The following is a 25,320-nucleotide window of genomic DNA, read 5'->3' as shown; positions in this document are numbered from 1 at the left end:
TAATGAAGGCCGGTCATGTAGAAGTGAACATACCAATTTTAGACTTAACGTAACAGACATCTTTGTTACTACGCGGCTTAATCAGAACCACGGTCTCTGGTGCAGTTTGCCAATCTAATGGCTGCAACGGGTAACAACAATTCAGTTTTCAGTATTCATATACTTGGTGACCGAATTAAAAAAATTGAAACCCAGTCATAATCTAGTAATAAAGAGATATAATTTTATGTTATAGGTTTAACACAAGAAGTATTACAGTGAGAAACTACGTGTATGCCTGGACATAACGGACTCACAAGGAGTGAACACGGAAATGTTATTACTTGACGACAAATATGAAATAAGTCGGACGACAATGTAAGAATTTTACTTATGTTCCATTTTATGTAATTAAATTTGAAGTGGTTTACTTCCATTGAGGTTTATAGGTAGTTCACATAGATGACGCCATGTAACCAACCGATGTGTTCTCCACGCAGCCCGCCTTCCGCAAACATTAGTGTTCAATGAATTGTGGACAAAGCACGACCTACAGCCATTACATGCATTGACCAAAAATGATAGCGGTATGTAGTATATAAACCATATGAGTTAAGCCATTAATTGCAACTTTTTATGACATCATCTAACTATGTACCTGTTGTATTCTTAGCATTGAGAATGGCTAGTTTCCAGCTGAAATCTAGATCTGCCAATAAAAATTCCAAAGGACGACTGACAGCTGATATCTATTATTTACAAGTCAAAATAAAGTCGCTGCGCTGCGTACGTAGGTATAAATGTAATTACATAATATAGACGTCGATATCTTTAAAATTCTGGATGATTTATTCAGAAGTGATAAAGATATATACTCTCAGCCAGAATTAGATGTAAGCAACCATTATACAAATGCGGGGAAACCGTGTATACATGAACAACGGCAAGAGAAACGTAAATGTAAATTTGCTGACTATAATTTTAGAAAAACTGATGTGGTCCAAGAAACAGAATGGAAAGGGTCACTTCCACACCACCTTTGGAGTATTGTGAAGTGTTTCTGAATGATGATGGATTTGAACTCACTGCCGAACATTCCAACATCTATCCTATACAGAAAGATTCAATTTCTGTGCACATAAGCAAAAATGAATCGGAACACTTCGTTGATATTTTACTACACATGATAATAATGAAAATGCCTTCTGTTCATTTATACTGGCCAAATGAGTATAGATATCCACCAATTGCTGATGTCATGAGGAGAAATCGGTTCTTCCAGCCACTGCAAAATTTTAATGTGGTACGTAATTAAGAATTTCCTGAAACTAATAGTAATACAGACAAATTCCTCAAGATCCGTCTGCTTTTGTCTGCATTCCTGTCATCATTTCGGACAGTTAGGACAGTACTAAGTTGTTCATAAATAGATAATGCCATTCACGGGTAGAAGCTGTTTGAAAGAATATGTAAGTAATAAGCTTCACAAATGCGGTTACAAATCTCTTACGAGGGCTGGTGCTTCAGGTATGATATACGATATTGAAATTTATGTTGGCAAAAACACCTGCAGCCATAGAGGGTTAGGTTTGTCTGGGGATGTTGTTTTGGCATTGACGGAAACACTGACAGAGAAAGAGCATTTCAAAGTGCTCGCAGACAGTTGGTTTTCATCCATACCATTAGCAATTGCCGTAGAAGAATTGGGCACTGAATTCTATGGCACAATCAGGACAGACAGGAAAGTAAAATGTCCTTTGAAGGATGAAGTGGAGCTCGAGCAAACTGGACTCGTGAGTGGAGACAACAAATTATGTAGCTTTGGGACACTGGTTTGACAGGAAATGTATGAATTTCGTGTCAGCAGATGCACGTGTTGATCCCAGGGCAGCATCTGAAAAGGAATTCATTGATGTACTAAAACCTTATATTGTGGAAAGGTACAACAAACATATGGGAGCTGTGGGTCTTGCAGACATGTTGACAGAACTCTACCATATCACTCCAGATCACGGAAGTGGTTTGCCGACGTCGTTAGGTCCAACGTGGGAAAATTAACAAAGATGTCACTCTTGCAGTTTTTAGCTAGTATTGTTACAGGTCTACCTCTTGTGGTGAAATCAGCTTCCGAAAGAAAGAGAGGAAGACCAAATCCTGAAAAACAATTCAGCAAAAAAGGACTGTTTGTGCTGCTCCAATAGGGGATGTGCATTTTGATGGTTTTGAACACTTTGCAGCTATGGTGAAGAAGAAAGGTCGATGTAAAGTGTGCATCAAGTCCACTACGAAAATAGTTTGCACCAAATGTAAAGTGCATATATGTCTCCTCCACGTTTTTCACGGAAAAGCTAATACTTCACAAAGAGAAGGAACGACACAAATGGTTCAAATGGCTCTGAGCACTATGGGACTTAACATCTGAGGTCATCAGTCCCCTAGAACTTAGAACTACTTAAACCTAACTAACCTAACGACATCACACACATCCATGCCCGAGGCAGGATTCGAACCTGCGACCGTAGCGGTCGCGCGGTTCCAGACTGTAGCGCCTAGAACCGCTCGGCCACTCCGGCCGGCGTACCAAATAAGACTAACACAGAATATTGAACATACAAAGATACGCAATTTGCGGAAGTGGCGTTAAATAGAAAGGTTTGCTCGAAGTTTACGGTAGCAGTAAAGTCTACCAATGTTGCCAGTTGCTTTATGCTGATATCGTATTCCGACTTTTTGTAAGGCGGACGTTTTCTTTTGACGGCGCTAAGCAGTTATCTGTAATGTGTTGAGCGAAGCAACGTATGCAGAATTTTTGCGTAGTACTTGGAGTGAACGAGGGCCAGGCATGGACAGAGCCGCGTGCCGTCGGCGGGCGTCAAGTTTTTGGTTTCTCACAAGGCGCGTTGCTGGGGACGTCTGTCCGTCTTTCGCGGCGATCAGGAAGTGGTGTACCGACGTGGGTGGTCACACCACAGGAAGGGGCGCCAAGGTGCTCCTAGCAGGGCGGACAGGAAACGCGGGGTTGCCACGTTTCCAGGGCAGCCGTTGTAAACTCGCCGGCCGCAGCTTGCCCTTTACCTGTGAGGAATACAGGCCAACGGCCACTTCCACGCTTCTACTCACAAGGGAACCTCCCCATCGCACCCCCCTCAGATTTAGTTATAAGTCTGCACAGTGGATAGGCCTTGAAAAACTGAACACAGATCAATCGAGAAAACAGGAAGAAGTTATGTGGAACTATGAAAAAAATAAGCAAAATATACAAACTGAGTAGTCCATGAGCAAGACAGGCAACATCAAGGGTAATATGTGCTCACGAGCGCTGTGGTCCCGTGGTTAGCGTGAGCAGCTGCGGATCGAGAGGTCCTTGGTTCAAGTCATCTCTCGAGTGAAAATTTTAATTTCTTTATTTTCGCAAAGTTATGGTCTGTCCGTTCGTTCATTGACGTCTCTGTTCACTGTAATAAGTTTAGTGTCTGTGTTTTGCGACCGCACCGCAAAACCGTGCGATTAGTAGACGAAAGGACGTGCCTCTCCAATGGGAACCGAAAACATTTGATCCAGGAAAACACGTCTGATATATTCTATACGACACTGGTGACGGCATGTGCTTCACATGACAGGAATATGTTGTCGACCCACCTAACTTGTACACTTGGCGAATGGGTAAAAAGATTCTTCTACCTTGCCCGATTTAGATTTTCTTGTGGATGTGATAATCACTCGCAAAAAAGTGACGAAAACATAAGAGTTTGTCACATAAACTGCAACAAATGAATGCAACAGTTTCACAGTCCACAGTTTTCCCTGTGCTACGTCGAAACATATGTTTTTAACGTTTTCAAATTTTTCCGTGTGTAGACCGTCAAATCCTGCATATGTCCAAGCAAATCTGAACATGTCCTGGAATATTGGAGAGCGAAGTTGATTATGTGTGGGTGCCTTGATAACTGTCTGAAAACAAAAAATTAAACTTTTAACTCGAGGGTAGACTTGAACCAAGGACCTCTCGTTCCGGAGGTGCTCACGCTAACCACGGGACCACGGCGCTCCTCAGCTCACAATATCCGTGATGTTCCCTATCCTGCGCATGGACTACTCAGTTTGTATAGTTTGCTTATTTTTTCATAGTTCCACACAACTTCTTCCTGTTTTCTCCATTGATCTGTGTTCAGTTTTTCAAGGCCTATCCACTGTCCCAACTTATAACTAAATCTGAGGGGGGTGCGATGGGGAGGTTCCCTTGTCAGTACTGTTACAGCTACCATCAGGTGCCCGAGTTCTGAAGCTTTTCAGGATAACAGCAGAAGCTTCCTGAAATGACTCTGCGACGTAATCTTATTGTACTCGCCGCTCTTTTCATAAATCCGAAAAAAAATGGTTCAAATGGCTCTGAGCACTATGGGACTCTACTTCTGAGGTCATCAGTCCCCTAGAACTTAGAACTACTTAAACCTAACTAACCTAAGGACATCACACACATCCATGCCCGAGGCAGGATTCCAACCTGCGACCGTAGCGGTCTCGCGGTTCCAGACTGTAGCGCCTAGAACCGCACGGTCACTCCGGCCGGCCACAAATCCGATATCGATTGCGAACTATCTGTTGCATATCGATTCCTTTAGATGGACATTGCTTTGTTCGTTACAGCCTACGCCCTACGTAATAAAAAGTACGTTCTGATGTAGCAAAACAGACCCTGTCCGTATAGATATTTTTACTTCTATTTAGTTCAGCAGCTTTCTTCTTGTGATGTAAGTTTCCATATTTCGTTTCTGTTTTAGAAGTTTTCTCAGCACTACTAAAGTGTTGGAAGTCAGAACCATCTGTTATTCGCTGCTGTGACATAATAGGTTTTGTGGGTGATGGTTTCCATCAGCTAATCCAGCAGAGCTGATTATGAGATGAGAACACTGCTCGCCCTGATATTTATTTAGACAGACCTCTTGAAACAGTTGATGGTCTTTAGTCGAATAATGATGTCAGAATATCTCGATTGCCATAGATTACTTTAGAGGCCATGTTTTAATTACTAATAATTAAAATGTTTGTGAAGATTCATCAGTAGTTTTCGTGTACTTTGCCTAGACAAAATCTGACTTCAGTTTTGTAATCCTCTGATCAAACAGAACCGTTTGATGTACTCGTCCATCGCGATATCATTTTCTTTGATTTTTGTTTTATCATTTTTCCAGTAATTTTTATTTTATATATTTTCTACCCCTTTCCGCACGCTCTCAAGCTCCATCAGTGCGTTATAAACACTATTTGCATGCCAACAGAACATGCAGTTTGTCATGGACTGACAATATCATTTGAATACACTGAATTATCTGTATAATTAGCTATCGGCGTAAGTTAAATTAACATGAATCGTAATTTGACGAGTAAGACACGTCGTAATTCTGGCGTAGGGGTTGTCCGACGCCACGGATATGTCACTATCCACTCGAATAAGAATAGCAATCAACATATTAGACCGTGGACTTGCAGCGCTCGCCATCAAACAGGGATTTGTGTATTTGGTATGTTATTAGTGGGGGCTCGAATTGATGTCATTTAAAATAGACTCAAGAAAGATATCAACACGTTGTCCAAAACTTTCCTTGTAAGACGACTTGCCATACCAATCATATCTCCTTAGCCCCCTAATATGTGAATAAATTTCAACTTGAAAGTAAAAATCAAATTTCGTAACCTTTAATAAATTGTTACAAAGTACACAAGGTCAAAGCTAAGCTACGTTATACCTGTCAAGATTAATTGGGTATATCGCATGTTTGCGACAACACATTTGAGAAATTTTTCACTTACAACACTTTATTTAGTGAAAGACTTTCATTTAACATTTTGACGACACATTGATGGTATTTATGGTTAAAAATGAAAAATACATGATGTAATGCGTTTTAAATAATTATATATGATACAAAATAGCTTTATTTGCGAAATTCTCCGAAATTATTTATTTTTCTGTTTGGACACAGATGACGACACATGAATACTGCACGTCCTCTACAATTTGCTATCTTACACCTATGTTTGTGCCTGTAATCTGGGCCCCATGTACTACTGCATCACTTCAGGTAGAGTCGCGACCGATTTTGTTTGGTCCTGATACTTCTTTACTAATACTGCTGCCTCTGTGCAGCCCTTAACTCTCATCTTTTATGATGTATTTCCCCTACTTGCAGAGTGCCTCTACTATTTCAGATCTGAATAGTAGTAGATCCTTTTGTTTACTACGGGGAATTCTGGAACTGTCGCAGTCCCTTTCCGCAGGTGGTGCACGAGCTTAGAAATATCCATTTGCATTTCGTGAGGCATAAAACCTCGGCGATCTGTCAGTAACAAAATAAAAGTTTCATAATATTATAAGTACATTAGAATTTCCAGATCACAATAAAAGTGAAATGTAGTCAATCAAAACACTGTTTAAGTCGAATGTTATAACTCGAAGCATCTGCTGTATATGCAGCACGTAAATAATGAATGCAAGTGGTCACAAATCAACGGACACACTTGATTTCACCTCTTGCATGCGCCCACAAAGGTACACAAACACTTAATGATGCGTGTTTTACACAAACAGAATTTCCGAATTCACTTGTACTTGCAATTAGAAAAAAAATGGTTCAAATGGTTCTGAGCACTATGGGACTCAACTTCTGAGGTCATTAGTCCCCTAGAACTTAGAACTAGTTAAACCTAACTAACCTAAGTACATCCATGCCCGATGCAGGATTCGAACCTGCGACCGTAGCGGTCTCGCGGTTCCAGACTGCAGCGCCTTTAACCGCACGGCCACTTCGGCCGGCCTTGCAATTAGATTATTGCATTAAAATGAGTTTTGCGTCACGTCACATATGTCATACCTGAAGAGCCAAAGAAACTGGTACACGTGCCTAATATAGTGTAGAGTTCCTGCGAGCACGCAGAAGTGTCGTAACACGACGTGGCATGGACTCGGCTAATGTCTGAAGGAGTACAAGAGGGTGGAGATCTCTTCTGAACAGCACATTGCAAGGCATCCCAGATATGCTCAGTAATGTTCTGGGGAATTTGGTGGCCAGCGGAAGTGTTCCTGGAGCCACTCTGTAGCAATATTGGACGTGTGGGATATCACGGATTGACCAAGTCCGTCGGAATGCACAATAGACATGAATGGATGCAGGTATGTACGTGTCAACCGTGAGAGTCGTATCTAGACGTATCAGGGGCCCCTTGTCACTCCAGCTACACACGCCCCAAACCATTACAGAGCCTCCATCAGCTTGAACAGTCTCCTTCTGACATACAGGGTCCAAAGATTCATGAGGTTGTCTCCATACCCGTACACGTCCATCCGCTCGATACAATTTGATACGAGACTCATCCGACCAGGCAACATGTTTCCACTCGTCAACAGTCCAATGTCGGTGTTGACGGGCTCTAGGCGAGGCGGAAAGCTTTGTGTCGTGGAGTCATCAAGGGTACACGAGTGGGCCTTCGGCTCCGAAAGCCCATATCGATGATGTTTCGTCGAATGGTTCGCACGCTGACACTTGTTGATGGCCCAACATTGAAATCTGCAGCAGTTTGCGGAAGGATTGCACTTCTGACACGTTGAACGATTCTCTTCAGTTGTCGTTGGTCCCGTTCTTGCGGGATCTTTTTCCGGCCGCAGCAATGTCGGAGATTTGATGTTTTACCGGATTCCTGACATTCACAGTACACTCGTGAAATGGTCGTACGGGAAAATCGTCCCTTCATCGCTACCTCGGAGATGTTGTGTCCCATCGCCCGTGCGCCGACTATAACACAATGTTCAGACTGACTTAAATCTCTATGGCCTACCGTTGTAGCAGCAGTAACCGATCTGACAACTGCGCCAGACACTTTCGTTTTACATAGGTGTAGCCGACCGCAGCGCCATATTCTGCCTGTTTACATATCTCCGTATTTCAATACGCATGTCTATACTGGAACATATATTGTGTTCGAACGTTATGAATTATCTCGAACAAAACGGTCTATTGACACACAGTCATCCTGGGTTTAGAAAACATCGTTCTTGTGAAACACAACTAGCTCTTTATTTGCATGAAGTGTTGAATGCAAGGGATGCAAGGGATTTCAGATCGATTCCTTATTTCTGGATTTCCAGAAGGCTTTTTACATTGTACCACACAAGCGGCTTATAGTGAAATTGCGTGCTTATGGAATATCGTGTCAGTTATGTGAGTGGATTTGTGAATTCCTGTCATAGAGGTCACAGTTCGTATTGATTGACGGAAAGTCATCGAGTAAAACAGAAGTGATTCCTGGCGTTCTCCAAGGTAGTGTTATAGGCCCTTTGCTGTTCCGTATCTACACTCCTGGAAATGGAAAAAAGAACACATTGACACCGGTGTGTCAGACCCACCATACTTGCTCCGGACACTGCGAGAGGGCTGTACAAGCAATGATCACACGCACTGCACAGCGGACACACCAGGAACCGCGGTGTTGGCCGTCGAATGGCGCTAGCTGCGCAGCATTTGTGCACCGCCGCCGTCAGTGTCAGCCAGTTTGCCGTGGCATACGGAGCTCCATCGCAGTCTTTAACACTGGTAGCATGCCGCGACAGCGTGGACGTGAACCGTATGTGCAGTTGACGGACTTTGAGCGAGGGCGTATAGTGGGCATGCGGGAGGCCGGGTGGACGTACCGCCGAATTGCTCAACACGTGGGGCGTGAGGTCTCCACAGTACATCGATGTTGTCGCCAGTGGTCGGCGGAAGGTGCACGTGCCCGTCGACCTGGGACCGGACCGCAGCGACGCACGGATGCACGCCAAGACCGTAGGATCCTACGCAGTGCCGTAGGGGACCGCACCGCCACTTCCCAGCAAATTAGGGACACTGTTGCTCCTGGGGTATCGGCGAGGACCATTCGCAACCGTCTCCATGAAGCTGGGCTACGGTCCCGCACACCGTTAGGCCGTCTTCCGCTCACGCCCCAACTTCGTGCAGCCCGCCTCCAGTGGTGTCGCGACAGGCGTGAATGGAGGGACGAATGGAGACGTGTCGTCTTCAGCGATGAGAGTCGCTTCTGCCTTGGTGCCAATGATGGTCGTATGCGTGTTTGGCGCCGTGCAGGTGAGCGCCACAATCAGGACTGCATACGACCGAGGCACACAGGGCCAACACCCGGCATCATGGTGTGGGAAGCGATCTCCTACACTGGCCGTACACCACTGGTGATCGTCGAGGGGACACTGAATAGTGCACGGTACATCCAAACCGTCATCGAACCCATCGTTCTACCATTCCTAGACCGGCAAGGGAACTTGCTGTTCCAACAGGACAATGCACGTCCGCATGTATCCCGTGCCACCCAACGTGCTCTAGAAGGTGTAAGTCAACTACCCTGGCAAGCAAGATCTCCGGATCTGTCCCCCATTGAGCATGTTTGGGACTGGATGAAGCGTCGTCTCACGCGGTCTGCACGTCCAGCACGAACGCTGGTCCAACTGAGGCGCCAGGTGGAAATGGCATGGCAAGCCGTTCCACAGGACTACATCCAGCATCTCTACGATCGTCTCCATGGGAGAATAGCAGCCTGCATTGCTGCGAAAGGTGGATATACACTGTACTAGTACCGACATTGTGCATGCTCTGTTGCCTGTGTCTATGTGCCTGTGGTTCTGTCAGTGTGATCATGTGATGTATCTGACCCCAGGAATGTGTCAATAAAGTTTCCCCTTCCTGGGACAATGAATTCACGGTGTTCTTATTTCAATTTCCAGGAGTGTATATAAACGATTTGGGAGACAATATGAGCAGCCGTTTTAGGTTGTTTGCAGATGACGCTGTCGTTTATCGACTTATAAAGACATCACAAGATCAAAACAAACTGCAAAACGATTTAGAAAAGATATCTGAATGGTGTGATAGTTGTCAGTTGACCCTAAATAACGCAAAGTGTGAAGTCATCCACGTGAGTGCTAAAAGGAATCCGTTAACCTTCGATTACACGATAAATCAGTTAAATCTAAAGGCTGTAAATTCAACTAAATACCTAGGAATTACAATTACGAACAACTTAAATTGGAAGGAACACACATAAAATGTTGTGGGGAAGGGTAACCAAAGACTGCGTTTAGAGCATGTAACAGATCTGCTAAGGATACTGCCTACACTACGCTTGTCCGTCCTTTTTCAGAATACTGCTGCGCGGTGTGGGATCCTTACCAGATATGACAGACGGAGTACATCGAAAAAGTTCAAAGAAGGGCAGCACGTTTTGTATTATCGCGAAATATGGGAGAGAGTATCACTGAAATGATACAGGATTTGGGCTGGACGTCATTAAAAGAAAGGCGTTTTTCGTTGCGACGGAATCTTCTCACGAAATTCCTATCACCAACTTTCTCCTCCGAATGCGAAAATATTTTGTTAACACCGACCTACATAGGGAGAAACGATTACCACGATAAAATAAGGGAAATCAGAGCTCGTTCTTTCCGCGCGCTATAAGAGGTGGAATAATAGAGAATTGTGAAGGTGGTTCGATGAACCCTCTGCCAGGCACTTAAATATGATTTGCAGAGTATCCATGTAGATGTATACCAGTTTATTTGGCGTTTCAGTGTAGAAAAAACAAATAATTTTTGGAACTGAACTCTTTACCTAGCTGTAATTCTCCAAACAATGACGTGCACCGTGAATAAAGGTGGGAATAGCAAGTCGCTCTAGAACTAGCCGAAACAGGCCGCACGTGACAGCATGTCAGAGGCGTTGGTACATTCGTGTGGAATCTATACCTACTATCACTGGCGCTGAAAGCAGCAGATCTTCGTTTATTAGTAACCCTTTGTTATTGTACAGTTTCGCGACGCTCGCCATTAAGGGGTTATAGGCAGTATTTAATTTTTCGTAATAAACTCCATTTACACGAACGCCTTTAATGCACCAGTCAACTACTCGTGGCAAGTGATTTGTTCAGCGTCCCGGGTATGAATCTGATACCGAGACGCGCTTGTCAGGAGTGGCCGTTTGAGCTCGTAAGTCGGCGTCAAAATCACGCGTATGCTGACAGTAGATGTTATGCTCACTCAGCCCTGATCGATTCAAGTGAGGCTGTGAGGAACCGTGTGTCGTAATACGGTAAATAGGAATGTACTGCAGTAACATCAATGCGGAACTAGTATAGTTTATTAACAACGTTTAAAGTAAAATTCCTACCAGATTTTACTGATAAAGATAGTATGCTGAATATTGGAGGATCTAAAATCTGTTTGTGCAATTACTTAAAAAAACTGGATTTTTATTACCATACGCGTTTCAGTTTATTGATTTAAACATGTCATCAGTGATGGCATTTTCTGTCTTGATTTCCGTGTACATTCAGAAAAGCCGTCTGCTCGCACAATTTTCAAGTATTCCTACATTTGACACTAATGTTTTTGGCCCAAAATCACGTCTGTTTTCAGCACTATTCACTTCCTGGCGCGAAACACGACAGCAGTATATAGCTATATTGTCAGCACGATAATAGCTCTTTCCGGTGACCAGTCAATTAGAAAGTTTATCAAGTAGCCCAGTGTGTGATTTCGAGGACGCTTCCCAGTCAGTAGGCGGAGCGTGAGGTAACAGGCGAAAATACGCGCCGCGTGCATGGGCAGCTGACCATGCCCGATACGTCACTCGCTGGCAAGAGTGACGTCAGCTTGTGACGGAACCAGCTGCGCTGGCTTTCTCGGAACAGTTTGCTGTCCGCATGTTGAACGTCTTGAATCACCAGACATTGCGGGTCATGAGTTTTGCAAGGTTGCGGCGTTTCTCCGTACAGCGGTGGACTTTAGTTGCCTGCACCTGAATTGTTAGTTGCCTGCACCTGAATTGTGCGTGTTTTGATGACGCTCAATGGATAGGTGTCAGTCTGGGTTACAGTTCTCTGGATTTTTCTTTTATTCGTCGCTTCTTTCACTCTGTCGCCCTAAGCAGTGACTTTATTACGTGAGAAATGCCATGTTACTGGCTAGGAAGTCTGTGGCAAGGGATACTACTTCCAAAAGGACCGTGCTGAGTAAAACACTGCTACGTTCAAACCAACGACAGCTTCACTTAATTATTGGAATGATACAGCTTCCATAGTGAAGGAAGAAATGCGGACATCACCTGCTAAACTTTACATGGTGAAAAACAAATAGTATGTATTTTAACATCGCAACAATTAAAGACTTCTGACAAACCTATCAAATTCTTTGGAAAGCCTCCTACTTTATTTAATAAGTGTTTTTCCAAAGTACATGGTAGGCCCTGTCACAAATCATCATAAGTATATTAACATTAAAATACACACTAAATGCAGGCACTGAAAACTAATCAAGGCTTGCGCCGTAGTGGCCGAGCGGTTCTAGGCGCTTCAATCTGGAACCGCGCGACCGCTACGGTCGCAGGTTCGAATCCTGCCTCGGGCATGGATGTGTGTGATGTCCTTAGGTTAGTTAGGTTTAAGTAGTTCTAAGTTCTAGTGGACGGATGACCTCAGATGTTAAGTCCCACAGTGCTCAGAGCCTTTTGAACCATTTAATCAAGGCTTAGCCACTCTCCAGCTTTATTGACGAAAGGATTTCTGGGGTGAGACAAGGCGTTACATTAAATCTCGGCAGTTATATCACCAGTCTGCTACTTACTGATCGTAAAATTAGTCGTAATGACAACGGAAAGGACTGTCAAAGGAAGCTGCATCAGTTGTACCTAGCGCATGAGAACAAAAGACGATAATAGTAATATTTAAAGTCGTCCATGCATTTTGAACAAAGCTGTTTTATCTTGTTGAGAAGAATAACTATAGCTCTTCATTTGCAAATTAATTTTATTCTTGTTTTTAACAACAAAATTTTGACTTAATTGATTTAGGCACCAGAAGACGCCTAAATATAAGCTGTTACCAAAACGACAACACAAAAAATACGTAAATTTCAATATATATATGTAGCAGAATATACAGGACACTTAAGAACAAGAACAGGAAGAATACATTGCTAATATTGCATAAGACATTGTTACTGTTCACCGTACACTATAGATGTAAACACTGGTCTGTGTCTCCAGAACGGAAAAACTCAAATAAACCGCCCAGGTGAAATTCCTGGTGAAAGTGTAAGTTTGCACTCTACTAGACAATTCGCAATTCTTCCTTAATCCGAGCGCGCGCCATTTCTAACGGCTTTTGACGCCGGCGGGGCGTTAAAGCCTAATCTTCCTTCTTCTTCTTCTTCTTCTTCTTAGGTGATTAGGATGGACCAATATGTGCAACTGTAGTAAATAAAAATAAAAAAAATGTCAATAATTTTAGTTTGCTGTATTTTAGATCAGTGTTGGAGCTATCAGTTTAGTGCTATAGTAGCTACTGGAAATAGAGGGTGCTTCAAAAAGGACTTTACAACTTGAAAAATTCACATAAATACATAAATTTATTGAAATAAGATAGAGAGCTGGATTTAGTGTTATTTTTTTACGTTAAAATAAAGATGTTGTATGTGGCTTACGTTGGTTATCCTGCACACATCATATCGGAAGTCAATTTCTTCCCAAACTCGCTGTAGCATTGCAGGTGTAACTTGCTCAGTGACGGCTAGATTCTTGCTCTAAGCAGAGAAGCCGGCCCAGGAGGTACGAACACGATATCCTTGATGAATCCCCATAAAAAAAAAAATCGAGTGGTGTCAGGTCTGCCGATCGTGGGGACCATGCAATTGGCGCATCACGGACAATCCATTGACCTGGAAAGCGGTCACTGAGAAAATCACGGACGTCAGCCATGTAGTGGGGTGGTGCGCCATCTTGCGTGAAGTAAACACTTCGTTCTTGGTCATCCTCGTCGATCTGTGGTATCAAAAATTGTTGTAACATATCCACTGATGGTGCTCTCACGCAAATAAGGGGCCGTACACTCTGTTCTTGCTCAAGGCGCAAGAAAAGTTCAGATTAAGGCTATCACAAACATGTTGCAATGTATGGAAATTACGCTGAACTGTTGTCACTGACTTCGATTCTTCAAACCAAAACAAACAGCTAGCACGCTCGGGTCCAGTGAAGGCAACCATGTTAAACGCTACTGCCACTATAATCCGTTCATCATAAGAATAAACCTGATGCAAACATTGGCTATGTATACTTCCGCGTTTGTTGGAACCTCACTGGATTTCCGTTTCACGTGGGACTGCAGCCAAGCTGACTCTCCAGTACGATAACAAGGGTACGTTTTGTGCTGGGCGTTTGAGCATATCGACTTTGCGGACAACGCCTTTACCGGCGCATTTAACTTGGACAGCACTGGCCTTTCAGCCGGTACAGCAGTGACGCGGCTAGCTGCTGCAGTTCACACGTAAAAAGGGATGGGCAGAGGAGCAATACAGTTTCGAATGTCATTTAATTTTTAAGCAGAATGAAATAATACACTGCAAATCTCCCACAATACGCTCCTTAGATGGCTAGACGAAAACACCGCAACACGTTATCGTTTTTAGCTAACGTAATAATGCAAATTAAGAACAAGAATGATGAAAATTCCTGACTTAACCAAAGGGTAATTTTTCTGCATAAAGATGTGTGTAACGTGAGAGAGCGTTGAAGGAATTCACCATATAGTTAAATATTGAAGCCACTGAAGGTATTAATTACTGTCACTCGTCTGTTAATCTCTTAGCTCATTCCATATCCGAATCCGAGAAATACATTTCAATTCTGGAAGTGTCACCTCCTACGTTGATAACGAACCTATCAACAACAGAATCCACGAAGCCAACCGGGCGCACCATTTTCTCTTCTTCTTTTAAGATGAGCCGTTCTGTATCCCACCATTTCATAAAACACCGATAATTAAGAATTTGTATCTGAAATGGCGGCAGGAATTTCGCGTCCAATATGTAATTAGAAACAGAAAGACATGCATTATTCATAAAAAGATGATGACGAGTTTTACAGTTACGAGATGTAGGTATTTCAAACTGAAAGACAAAAAAAAAAAAATGATACTGGGGAAATTGGAACCAACGCACGAATAATACTATTTGGTTTACATTCAATTACGCCACCGACTGTGCTACACGCTCTATACGTGTTTGCATATCAGCTGCATTATATACAACGCTGGTAATCTTCAAAACCGATTATCTCCGTAAATTTATGAAAAACATTAAGAACAGCCTATTTCTCGGCACTTTTTAACCGTGTTTCACTACGGAACACACAGCAGCCTCGGCCATTTTTATACTGCCCATTAACAGCGCGACCATCAGAGCACAACGCTGTAGAGGCTGTGACTGTACAAGATTTTTGTAATGAAAACTACGTAGCTAAAGCGTGATTAAGAAACACGTTGTTGGCTGTTAATACATTTGAATATCTCAAAGTTTCATTTAACGTTACTTAGTAATAAGATATCTCATACATAAGTAGGACCTACTTCCAAGAGCGTAACTACACCAGTGAACTGATTGGCGACTCCATGTTGTCCTGTGCACTACGACCAGATAACAGGTATACTTGAAAAAAGAGACAGCATTGGTCGTATATTTTTTACTATCGCAAAATCGATTTTCTGTCACTGAGTGACCATCTTCAGTGCTATATTGTATAACTTAAATTAGGATGCACTGTTGTCAATAAGCTTACGGCAATCACATAGACCAGTGTACGTTTGCTACGGCTTCTGACCAATCGTCGGGTTTGCGTTTGTTTACATCTGTTTTATTCTTATGATGAATGGGTTATAGCGCCTCTAACGGTGCGATTCGGCACTAGCGAACTACGCAAGGCAAAACTTGATGTATTTTCCTACAAATTGACACTATAATCACCTCTGTAGGTACCATGAGTTAATTTATGTGAATTTTCAAAGTTGTGAAGTCCTTTTTGAAACAGCCTGTATTTTGAGAGTATCCGTGAATTTGTAGGCCTCTATACAAGCATGGGCATCCTAGGATTAGAACTGAGATGGACGTTCCTGACAAGCAAATTTTTTTGTAAAGAATAATGTATCACACTTGAGGGAATTACATCTGAATACGGTCGAGAAGGCTGAAGAAATAATTTTTTTGATCAATAGAATACATGGATAAAGATTTGCTTTTCCACAGTCGTCACAGTGATTATTTTGGGCGACATATTTATAGAGATGGACAGACGATCTTGTTTTTCTCGCAGTAATCGAAGATGCAACGTAACGAAATATTCATATTTTCTGTCCTGTGTTCTTGTAGCCATTTTTAAGTGAGCCTGTTGGGGGGGAAAAAAACCGAGGCACGGGAACTTAAGGATATTTATACAACGTGACTGGCATATCTTTCCTGTTGTAATCGTGTAACCAAAGATTACTATCTTTTTACGTTTGCTTTCCCAAGACATGCCTTTCGTTCTCGAACTATTTCGAAAGCGTGGCTACGCTGCGCTATTGTAGAGCATAAGAGGCGAATGAGGGCGGCTGCGTGGTCTTTTGGCTATTTCTCTGCTGGAACTGGCGGCGACACATTCTTTGCGAGGCGGTCTTTAATAGGGGGCAAGTGGGCCACAAGACGACGCCCCCGGGCGCGCATGCTTTCTCACCGTTCCCGTGGGCGTGGCGTGAGCGATACTGCCATGTCTCTCCAGCTCGCGGGATTTTAACCCAATTCGCGGCTGAGTTAGCCCCTCTGTGAACTATAATCCATTGTAGATCCCTCGAACAAAAAACTGTACCCAGGAGCGGGAAAAAAAGCACAGGTAGCCTAACCTAACACCTGTCAACGAGAAGGGTAGTAGAAGTGATCAACGGAAGTACCGTCCAATATTTGAAGATTGACATCCATTTGTTGAAAATCTTAGAACATATTCTAAACTCAAACTTAAGGAGGTATCTCGAACAGGATAACCTTCTACGTGTCAACCAGCATTGATTTCGAAAACGTATATCTTGTAAGACCCAACTTGCATTTTTCTCACATGACATCCTGAAAATCATGGATCAAGGCAGTCTGGTAGGGGCAGTAATTCTCAATTTTTCGGAAAGCGTTTTACTCAGTACCATACCAACGCTAATTATCAAAAGTACAGACGTATTGGGTATCAGACAAATATGTGATTGGATTCAGAATATCTTTGGCAGCAGGGACGCAACATGTTATCTTTTGGATGGACAGTCATCGACAAGTAGAAGTAACTTCGGGTGTACCCCAGGAACGTGTGTTGAATCCCTTGTTGTTCATGTTCTACATTAATGATTTTACGGACAGTATTAAAAGTAACCTCAGACTTTTTGCCAACGAAGTATAGTCTGTACGAAGATGTACTAATATTGTGAGGCCTTGACAAGATTTGGAAGTGGTGCAATGATTGGCAGCCTGCTTTAAAAGTTCAAAAATGTAAAATTGTGCTCTTCGCAAAACAAAAAAATCTTGATATCCTTCGAATATAATATTAGTGAGTCACACGTGGACTCTGTAAACTCGTACAAGTACTTGTGTGTAATACTTAGCAGGGACATGAAGTGGAACGATGTTATAGGCTCTGTAGTGGGTAAAGCAGATAGCAGACTTCGGTTTGTGTGTGGAACCCGTACCAAATAAGACTAAAAATGGCTCTGAGCACTATGGGACTTAACTGCTGAGGTCATCAGTCCCCTAGAACTTAGAACTACTTAAACCTAACTAACCTAACGACATCACACACATCCATGCCCGAGGCAGGATTCGAACCTGCGACCGTAGCGGTCGCGCGGTTCCAGACTGTAGCGCCTAGAACCGTTCGGCCACTCCGGCCGGCGTATCAAATAAGACTATCACAGGATATTGAACATACACAGAGGAAGGGTAGCATGAATGGTCACAGGTATGTTCGACCCATGTCAGAGCGACTCTAACATACTGAGAGAAAAGACGCTTGAAGACATGTGTAAACTATCCTGTGAAAATCTACTCAGAAGCGCGCTACATATGCGAATGGAACGGCAGAAAGCCATAATAACTGGTACAGTGGGACGTACCCTCTGCCAGGCACTTCACACAGAAGTTTGCAGGAAATGATGTAGATACAGTTTTTTGTATAATTACTCACAATAGGTCGATAAACCGTAAAACTGTAACGTAAACAATAAAAATATAAATTCGTGTATTGCAAAACGCAACCTTTCTTTTTGCCCACGTACATGACAGTGACGTATCACAAAGCGACGGAATACTTATTTAGCAAGGCATTTAGGTTTTGCGAAGCTGGTCTCTGCCACAATGTGTATTCTATATCTTTCGCGTCACTTGCTGTCCTGATCTAGACATAAGCAGAAAGTAAAGTGTTAGCAACAAAAAATCAAATGGCTCTGAGCACTATGGGACTTAACTTCTGAGGTCATCAGTCCCCTAGGAACAACTTAAACCTAACTAACCTAAGGACATCACACACATCCCTGCCCGAGGCACGATTCGAACCTGCGACCGTTGCGGTCGCGCTGTTCCAGACTGAAGCGCCTAGAACTGTTCGGCCACTCGGGCTGGCTGTTAGCAGCAATCTGGAGTTGTATCTTAAGATAAAAATGTTCTGCAAGCCCAAGTCTAAAGTAAACTCTTTCGTATATGTTTAAAAAGGATTGTGTTGATGATAAGCAATAGCTTTTAACAGGTCCAGTGGCTATGATAGTTTGAGAGTTTTCACCCAGGAGTAAAATCAATAACGCTTGAGTGGCTTAACCCCTGCGAAAATTTCATTCTTAATGTTCAGTGTGCCGTAGAGTTGAGTTCGTGTTGATTTTAAGCCTTGGCGGCAGTAAGAGTGTCATCTGGTTTTCGGCGCCATCACTTGTCCCAGATTCTGATATCTTCTTAGTTTATATTTGCAAAGCTCGCTATGGCTTCATTGTTTGCCGCAGTCCGGCCAATTACTGAGGTACGCGAGCACTCGGAACGGCGACCCGTTTCGTGACGTCACGTAGTTTTACCACCTCCAAGGCCACCGTCCCCTCCACGGCTAGTCTTGGTGGGGATAAGGAACGCGGTGAGGACTACAACAAACAGTCTGCTTCGGGCCGTTGCGAAGGGTAGGAAGCCATTTTCAAGTGTGTTACTACAGTGATCGGAATGTGTGAGTGCGTGTATTTTTCATGGAGTGTCGTGTCTCCATAGAACATCCTCTAACGCAGTGTTTATGTGTGCAAGAAGACTGTAACGTACGTGGAATCTGTGATGTTCCTGTGGAAGCAGTGGCCAGGTAAGCCCATACTCTTGCAGTGGATGCTCGTAATGTCGAGACCGCTAAAGCTTGTCAAACGGTACATCCGTGTACGTTGTTATGTGCAGCGATACATATGACAGTTCAACGCACCTGATCTATTTTTGAAGTACCATGCATTGCATCCTTCAAATGGAATTTATTTTCCCCCCTTCACCTGTGATAGTAACACTTTCTAGTTAGGTACAGGTTTTTCTTCATCGTAAACTTTCTGTAGTGTAAAATGACCGTTATACATTTTGCAGAAGAATGTTGTATGAATTTGCAAGGCGTAATCGGAGGAAGCGTTCTTGGCGGGATTATGCACTTACAGGGATTCGCGTTGGACGTGTGTGTGTGTGTTTGTGTGTGTGTGTGTGTGGGGGGGGTGTTTCTTATAATTCCAACCATATAGTGTACTTTTTTTGTTTTTTAATGAAATCACAACCCCCGGAAAGCATAACAGAGACTGCAGTAAACACTCTGTCAAGCTAATAAACATACGTTGACGTTTCTCATCACTTGTTCAGGGTTATTGATATTTCAAAGTTAAGAGGTGACAAATGTGAACGATCTATACCATCTCAATTACTTATTCAGTTAAGTCGCGAAGAAAGAAAATGGAATCGTTGATAGTAGCATTTGCGGAGCAAGTTGTTCCTGACGTAATATCCTGATGATCAAACGTTTTTTTTTCTTTAGTGCATGAGTGCAGCAATGTTGGTAAACACGGAAAAGGGGGTTGGGGAGAGAGAAAATTGACAACGGAAGATCAAGAAAAGCGCATAGTTTGAGACACAAATATTTACGAAAAGCACGAATAGTTGTGTATATTAAGTGACGTGAACATCCAGAAAGTAAATAGAAATTAATAAAATGGCGTAATTTGAAGTTGAAATAAAATGACAAGAAAAAGGAAATCAAACAATTTTGTGGAAAGTGATTCGCTATCAGAATGGTACATATATATAAAATATGGATTCCTGTTTTCAGTTGACTACCATTGAGGTTGTTAAAAGGTTGGAGAAGAACAGACTAATTCCACATCTTAGTTGGCTCAAAAGGTGCAACAAACTTAAACAGCTGAAGGGGTTGGCCGTCTGCATGTAGCACCGTAGCTTAGAAAGCTAAGATTTTTGGATTAGATGTATGCTTTTTGACAATGTCCTATGTAAGTGATAAATTTGTTGTCAACTGGTTTATTGTCGTTACATTTCTAAAACTCTCGGGGCAATATTAGCTTATTTTACAGTGCAGAATAAACGACCACTAACGGAATTTAAAATTTCAATTCCATTTCGCTTTAAGATTTTTGTAATGGTGCCTATCATATGCTGGTTATTTCTGCCGGTTGATTGTGGAAATTGATTTCCTCTTTCCGAATCTTGTTGGAGTTCGGAAGCAGCAGATACAACCGCTATTTGGATATCATCTATCAAAACGCCATCATTGTTATTCGGAACAGACGGCAGCAATTCACCATTGTAGCTCTAGGAATACGCAGCGCCTCAGGTCACAGTAGATGTGCGAGTGAGGGCAGTAGTCGGTTACTAGTTATACTCTGGAATTACTAACGCGGAAAAATTAATTTTGATTGATTGACCAAAGCATATTCTTCTGCAAGCATGTTTTGTTTTCTATGTTTTGGGTATAAACTCTTGTATTAGAACGTAGTCATAACATTATCAGGCAGTTTGTTGACCTACTGGTTTGACTGCACAAAGAGTCTTCCACACTGGATGCATGTATGTGTGGTAATAAGACAAATGCGCAATTGTCATAGGGTTATTCATATGAGTGGTCGAAACTGTTTTCAGTGACAGCGGTATGTGAAGAGGTAGGCCTATATCGGTAAATAGGCAATTTTTCTTTAAGCAGATGAATTTTTTAGACTTTAATTTCAATGAACCAATCTGTCTTCAGCCATGTGCAGTTTCTATTTATAGTTAATTTTTTTATTTTCAGCACCTGCAATAACGGCTTTTGAGAGTGTAATATTCCGTATTCTTTATATTACAGGATGGTTTTGGACCCTAAGAACAGCCACAACGATTATGGCAGTTTCCATAGTCCTGGTGTTCAAGGAAGCCCACATCACGCTATAGACGTAGAAAGTTCTTCTCATCAAGTGAATGATGATACTACAGTCCTTCACAGCGAGAGTGAGAGTTCCCGCCTAGCTCCTGATATGACACAGTCTGATCTTTATCAGCGACAGGTAATTGCAAATTGTTTTTGTTTTGTAATTCTTATGTATTTTGTTAAGAGGAGGGGAGAGGTTTAAACCGAGCCTGCATCTTTAAATTGCACTTATGGGGACGCTGAGCATAATGTATCCGTAGGCAGAAGGTGGCATAATGTCATCACTCCGTGGTTCACTACGGAAGCTTAAGGCCAGCACTATTGTAACCTTAGCTCGCCAAATACTGGCCGTAGAAATTTATCACCGTCGAAGTTCGAACTGGCTACTTTGGACAACAGTCCTGTCGACGCTGGCGTGGATTACTTTCATTAAGTGTTGTTTCAAACCAGGGGTTCCTGATTGGGGACAAAATCTGGCCGAATTACGACAAAAGAAGCGAAACTGCACTTCCTGATTACTCTTTATCTCGGAAGTAGTGAGATGTTATTCTTGAACTTGCTTGTTGAGGATGCACTGTGGTGATAGGCTAAAATCATGCACTATTCCAGTTGCACTGAAGTATTGAGAAAGCTTCGTATGAACACTGCAGAAACTAAATGCATCTCCAGAAATTGTTGAGAGATTTGTGAAAGGGAAAGGTCACCAAGATCCCAGGGCAGGTGACAGTTAAGAAACATTGCCTAGCTCCAACAAAAACTGGATGAAATGGATGTATAGAGTGAGGTCAGGAGTGGGCATGCCCAAAGCCAGTTTAAATAGATAATCTGCAGGAATTTTTATGTGCATAAACAAAGTAAAATCTTAGAGTAGTGAAGGGAGTTCATCATGTATAGAGCCATTTTGAGAAGTAGACAGTTGTATGAACAGGACTGAAATTTCGTTACTGGTACACCTTTCATGTATTTATTCACTATTCCACCCAGGATTTTTTCTGGTGGCCAGAGGGATTACTTTCACCATACATCTTATTCAGACTGTTTTTCGCTCTGATCTGATTGAAACTGTATGGATTCCTATTAAGGTGATAATATTATTTTGTAAGGTCTTATACTGACCAAGCTATGTGGAGTGCTGTTAATGTGTGTCCAATCAACTTCAAATGCCACTCTCAGGGGTTTACAAATGACAAGGCCACTCAGAAGCATATTTAATGGAAGCACTTGGCATATTGCTGGGTGGTGCACAGATGATTTTGGAGACCAGGAGAATTTAAATAAGTGATTTTGTGACTTATTTACACAATAAGTGTTTGAAAGATAATGAAGGGGCCAGAAATGAAGGTTTTTGTACAACCTGTCAGCTTTGACCCAGTGACAGTGTCAGGATGATGGACACCCCTGTTTCAGTAGTATACAGTATGGTGGCCATGATGTCAATCTTTACACACGCACCGAGCGAGGTGGCACAGTGGTTAGACACTGGACTCGCATTCAGGAGGACGACGGTTCAATCCCGCGTTCGGCCATCCTGATTTAGGTTTTCCGTGATTTCCCTAAATCACTCCAGGCAAATGCCGGGATGGTTCCTTTCAAAAGGGCACGGCCGACTTCCTTCCCCGTCCTTCCCTCATCCGATGAGACCGATGACCTCGCTGTCTGGTCTCCTTCCCCAAACCAACCAACCAACCTTTACACACGCAGACAGACAAAAATAATACAGGGAATTTTTAATTTAAGAATTACAATGAAACTAATGCAAAAACTTTGGGAATTGGGGGTTTTGGGTGGGGACAAACTAAATACAGGACACTCCTAATAATGAAGACATGCCAAAACAAATATTAACACAACAATCAAGCCAACAGTATTCTTAGAAGTCAACAAAAACTGAAGAAAAGAAATTTTCAGAAATTTTCCTCGACTTACGTAGCTCAAAGAAAGTCCATGAGGCTACAAAGCCACACATAGCTCCAAAGCAGGAAATTTCACTTGACCTATATAGCTAAAATGAAGTCCAGGGTACCACAAGACCAAAACTCACCTCATGTAGCTAATACCGAGAACCTAACCCCACCATTGTGGGTAAAATAAACTCCATTGTACCTACCAATTGGAGACCAACATGGTTACTGACAACTCTAGCATCATCACTGTAGGTAAAACAAACACCACGGTACCTACCAATCACAGTCCAACATGATTACTAACCACTAGCAACACAACCTAGAACTTCATACAACAAATACTTAACTCCAATTTTGTTATACAGGAAACACAATTGTGCGCATAACAACACACATACCATGCATACTACAGTAAAAAAAAAAAAATAAAATAAAATAAAAAAAAGCTGACACAAATCCATTAATCTATCGATGCAAAAAAAGTAGTTAACACAATCTCTCGAATGGCCAGCGTAGACTTCCAGCAGGAACCTGTTCAGGTAGAATGTGTTGTACTGTTGATATTGCCACATTTATGGTCCCAGTAACATCACAATAATAATTCCAAACCCTAAAACTGCCTGTAACTGCCAACATCAAAATAACTTTCTAACGAATTGCCACAAACTCATCAAATATTGTTCTCACAAACAGCATTCACAGAGCCCAATAAATCACAAACAATTTAGTAACATAAGTATCCTCACTAGAGAGTGCCATCGGCTGCTCCAGCTCACCCTCTCCCAATAGGATAAGGTCACATCTCCAAGCAGATGGGTGGCACAACAAACTTCGGTTTATTCATGAAGTATTCTGTGTGATACACTCAATGATTATGTGCTGACATTTAGACGATAACATAGAAGAGAACTTGTGCAAAAACTCATAATACCTTACAGGGTGGAAACTGTGGCTCTGTATTTAGAAGCTCTTTGAGACGGGTGCAGTGAAAGCGAACAAACCTAAGTTTTGGAATCTTTCTTAATACAAGGATACAGCAACTAGGCACCTCATGTTTTCAGATCCTGTGTAACTTTTGCCCCGAATTAGAAAAATATAGTGTGGCAATGCGTAAAACACTATAAACCATGAAAGTACCCCAAAAAACCTGCAGAGAAAAACATTCAAAGTTTTTGGCCTTCTTTGGAGTCAAATATCTTCGAAAGAAAAATGCATAAGAACTACAACTTGGCACTTATATTAACAGTACTTTGGGCAGGACCCTACCTAACCACTTATTGTGAATCAGACTCAATCAGAAACATGATGCCAAATATAAAACTGCAGCAAGTGAGCCAAGTTCAGGTGAAAATATTGCAAAAGGGTCAGTTCAGAAGTAGTTCTTTCCAGCACCATTGGAAAGAGCACACTTTGCTCCCCTAGAAACATCTTGTTTTATCTTAGATCAATTAAGCAAAGGGATGAAAAGTAAGAGAATTGTGCGCAATATTCTACCATTGGAAGCTGGTACAGCTTGCTTAATGCACAGTGCCAGTTCAAGCAACAGGGGTGATTGGCAAATTGATGCTCACTTTCAATTGACTATGAAGATCTATATAATTTTCATCTAAAAATAGCCCTTTATGAAGCCACTGGAAAGTAGTTTAATCTGATATTGCGAAATTCATGTATGATGTGGTTCAGCATGAAACAGCAGGCTTGAATAAAAACAAAGAAAATTTGAGGTCTGATGAACTAGTTATTCTAATAAATTTTGCAGAGAATTATTCTTTCATTATCCAGGATACTGTTCAAGGATATCACTGGGACAACAGTGAAGCACCATTGTGTTGTCTGTTGTAGACTGTAAAGCTGAAGTAGTACAATTTATTAACTTAAGCATTATCAGCGATTGTCTCAAACATGACACTATTGTCATCCATACATTTCTGGCCAAACAGATCAACTGTATGATGGAAGTAGTAATACGCATTCACTATTTCAGTGGTGGTTCCACTGCTCAATACAAGAATTTAAAAAAAAATATCAACCTGTGCTACGATGAAGAGGACTTTGGTATAACTGCTGAATGAAATTTGTTTGGCACAAGCTATCGTAAATTTCTGTGCTATGGAATTGTTGGAATGGCTAAATACTTAGCAGCAGGAGCAATC

The 25,320-nt window shown here is 42.2% G+C and overlaps 1 protein-coding gene across 4 annotated transcripts in view; it reads left to right on the top strand.

The window, feature by feature from the left end:
- The window catches only part of LOC126163062 (phosphatidylcholine:ceramide cholinephosphotransferase 2-like), a 350,838-nt gene that overhangs the window by 307,406 nt on the left and 18,112 nt on the right, over positions 1 to 25,320 (top strand). For 3 of the 4 annotated variants that reach the window (XM_049919964.1, XM_049919963.1, XM_049919965.1), the window contains exon 2: positions 21,201 to 21,399. In XM_049919964.1, coding sequence (XP_049775921.1) covers positions 21,201 to 21,399 — 199 coding nt within the window. Of the gene's footprint in view, positions 1 to 19,003; positions 19,182 to 21,200; positions 21,400 to 25,320 lie in introns of those variants that run through there. The other variant, XM_049919962.1, reaches the window with a different exon arrangement.

This window comes from Schistocerca cancellata, chromosome 2, assembly GCF_023864275.1.
Source record: "Schistocerca cancellata isolate TAMUIC-IGC-003103 chromosome 2, iqSchCanc2.1, whole genome shotgun sequence".
NCBI classification, from domain to species: domain Eukaryota; kingdom Metazoa; phylum Arthropoda; class Insecta; order Orthoptera; family Acrididae; genus Schistocerca; species Schistocerca cancellata.
This window is presented reverse-complemented; position numbering and strand designations above follow the sequence as displayed.